General features: G+C 35.5%; 1 protein-coding gene across 1 annotated transcript; it reads right to left on the bottom strand.

The window, feature by feature from the left end:
• Positions 1 to 370: 370 nt before the first annotated feature.
• LOC132266586 (thaumatin-like protein 1) lies at positions 371 to 2,273 on the bottom strand. The gene is made up of 3 exons (XM_059767499.1): positions 1,960 to 2,273; positions 1,165 to 1,825; positions 371 to 789 (listed from the first exon to the last, which is right to left on the bottom strand). Exons 1-3 carry the CDS (start codon positions 2,012 to 2,014, stop codon positions 585 to 587), a joined length of 921 nt encoding a protein of 306 aa, XP_059623482.1. The 5' UTR covers positions 2,015 to 2,273; the 3' UTR covers positions 371 to 584.
• Between the last annotated feature and the right edge of the window lie 1,230 nt (positions 2,274 to 3,503).

Here is a 3,503-nt window from a genome sequence, read left to right on the forward strand (position 1 = left end):
TTTATGTCAGTGTCCATTCCGTGTATATATAATGGTTATGAATTAATGGACGACATGAAACAAAATAAAAGTTTTGATTTTTTTTTTAGAATTACCATTCAATGGTCCTAAGGAGTTGACCTCTTGAATTTGTAATTAAAAAATAAATAATTAAAATTTTAAACTTATTTTTTTTTTAAGTGTAAATTTAAGACGATTCAGTTTTCTAAATACAATAAATGAAATGCATACGAATTTGTGATTGATTCTTATGAATATATACACATTAAATGGATTAAAACATGTAAAATAGCCCCACAAAGAGTCCATCGTTCCTATTTGATTTTTGCTTTATTGCAACATACAAAGTGCTTTCAAAGAAAGAAAAGCATATAAATATGTACTTGTTAAACAAAAAGATCACTATACATAGTTTATTTATGCTAATTAATTCGAAAGTTGTTTCTTACAATTTGAATTTTGTCACGGTACAATCAGCTTGTGCTGTATTGCAAAGGATTTAAACTCGTACCCGTTGATTCTCTCTCTTCTGTTTTCTCTCTCTAAAATGTATCTTCAAAGGTGGACACAAGAAACATGTGAGACTACAAATGTAAGAACGAAAGTGAGAGAGAAATGGCAGAAACAATTAATGCTAATTGAATAGTAGAAGAAGGGTGTGTTCGGGTCGAAGCTCCAGTTGCTAAATTTGCCAACCATGACCCGTCATTGGACAACAATGACGTACCAGCCTGATCCGACCCATCCGTTGTACCCGTTGCTTTTGGTGAATCTTTCCAAGCTTTTTGACTGCATATTAAATTCAAATTAAAATACTTTATAAGAAGTAATACAAAAATTACTTCTAATTACTAAGAAGTAAAAGAAACGAAAACGAAATGATAAAAATGAGAGGATAAAAAGAGAAAAGGAAAAAGTAAAAAAGTAAAAACGAAAAGATAGTTTCAATCTTTACTTATAATTTGTACTTGAAAAATTGTCACTTATAAGAGAAAAGAAGAAAATGATTGTTTTTACCACTTTTCCATTTTTTTTCTTTCTTTCTTTGAAATCAAAAGGTTTAAATTCATTTTCATTCATATATATAACCGACTAAGTTCAAATTCGCTAAACTTTTAATTTTTCAATAATTAATAAAGTATGATTGGACAATAATACACTAACCTTGAAACACTATGACAAAATGTGATTCTATAATCTGCAGCTGTACACGTAAATGTACTCGTGGCATCATCATAAGCGTAGCTATACGACCTTGGACATGCCGACTTGAACATTTGTGAGTACACCGAAGGCGAGCAAGTGGACGGTGAGCCGTATGCGCCGTTGCAACAGTACTCCGGCGTCCCAAATGCCTCACATGCGCTCTTGCACGCCTCGCCGTTGCCAACCCTCAGTTCCGTCGGGCATTGCCGGTTCAGGTCCACCACACAACCCGTAGCTGCACACATACCCGACCCGCCCATCGCCTCCACTATCATCGGCACATTGTACCCGTCAACGAGACTGACGTCATAGAAGTCCTGCGAACCCGACCCAAGAGTGAACTCAGCGAGTGTCGCCGGCGGGGTTGCTCCGGCGCCGTTGCACTCAACCTCGCCAGAGCCACAATCGCCAGTGGAACATGACCCGCGACCCGACCCGTCGAAGTTGCAGCCGGTTCTGCCCCAGAACCTGCCGGACCAGCCAGTTGGAGCTTGAAAGCTACGTGAACCGCCTTTTGTCAGCTCAAAACCTGTGCTGTCTAGGTTTGGACTGCCTAGAATTCCAGGCCACAGTGTGAAGTCACACTTGTTCACAAATGTAAATGTTGATCCTGAAACACCTGCAATAATTAACCATATATATATATCTATAAGTACGAATGTCTATATAAGCGATCAAATGTGCAAGTGATGGGAACCGTCTGATGCAGCATATTTATATATAGTTATACTTTTAATTGAAAATGCGTGTTACCTTTAGAAATGAAGAGCACAATTAGGCTCAGAATTGTAGCAGATACAAGGGCCATTTAAGTCTTTTGGCTGTTGATTGAAAATGGTGTCTATTAAACCTGTGATTTATGGATAAAAATGAAGATGGAGAGAAAGAACTGTCAGAGAAGGAATGCAGAAGAAAATGGGGCTTACCACGCCCATAAAACAGCAAAATAAGACTACCACCACCACTCTCTCTCTCTCTCTCTCTCTCTATATATATATATATATATATGTATGTATGTATAGATAGCGGGAAGAAGCTAGAAGGGGATTGAGTGGTATTGTGGTCAGTGGTGGTGGGAATCTTAATTGTCTGCAGTGGGGTTCAATTTATAGAGAACAAGTACTTTCTGGTAGGGACAGTTTTGCCCTCTCACTCACTAAGGCCCAATGGGGTTTGTATTTAGTGACACTCCCACTAGAGTGAAAATTTGTGTTGGGCAAATTGATTAATTAGTAAAATAATTAATTACCCACAAAAGGTGAATCTTGTGGACTCTATTAATGTTGAAATCAAACTCTCAATGATTGTTTTTCAATGTTGAATTATATATTAAAAGCTTTTACACCTTCTTTAGATTAAAGGGAAGGGAAAGGAGTGAAGAAGGAGATGGATTGTCCTATACTTAATTTAATAAGGAAAGAAGAGGATTAGGGAGGAAAAAAAAAAGAAAAAAAAGACTTCTTCGTAATATTAAGTTACCGACGTATCAACCAATTATATCTTGTCTTATAAATAAAAGTGTATTTAGTTCGGTGAGTTCTATCACTATAACTCAGTATTTAATCAGATGGTGATACTATATATAACTCAGTATCACTATAACTCAATATTAGGTCACCGACATATCAACCAATTATATCTTGTTTTATAAATAAAAGTGTACTTAGTTTAGTGAATTCTATCACTACAACTCACTATTTAATAAAATGGTGATACAACATATAAAATATAAGAAGCATTAAAGTATTTTTTGATTAAGAGGATGTTTTAAATGAGAGAGTTTGTTACTTAAAAATTCTATTATTATAATTTTGTGTAGTCCATTATTATAATTATTTTACTTAAACTTATCAACCTAAAAGAATAAGATCAGATAGCTTAATTAGTATTCTTGTAAAATAACATAAAAAAAAATCTCAAACGAAATTATTATAATTTACCTAAAATTATTGTAATCGACTTATTATTTGATCATTAATAGTGTATTATTTTTGGATTATAAACTTTGGAGTTAGAATCTGTAGGACATTATTGGCAGCCGTTAAATTTGTCGTGTACCTAAATAATTTAGGGATGAGCATCATAGCAAGAAGCTCAGTGCAAAACCACGTGGATGTATGTGATTGGATAATGGGGATTACGAGGACACACGTGTCAACTGATATACAGTACACAGGAGTAGGACATATCACTGTCAAAATCGTCGACAATCACGCCGACTGTTTCTCGGTGCCGAGTCTCACCGACTACTGTCCAACTCCTTTACGGTATTACCTGAATACCCGTGTGCTATGCCG

Source organism: Cornus florida, unplaced genomic scaffold (genome assembly GCF_030987335.1).
Source record: "Cornus florida cultivar Cherokee Brave unplaced genomic scaffold, ASM3098733v1 CherokeeBrave_3.0.0_Hap2_Chr07, whole genome shotgun sequence".
Taxonomy (NCBI): domain Eukaryota; kingdom Viridiplantae; phylum Streptophyta; class Magnoliopsida; order Cornales; family Cornaceae; genus Cornus; species Cornus florida.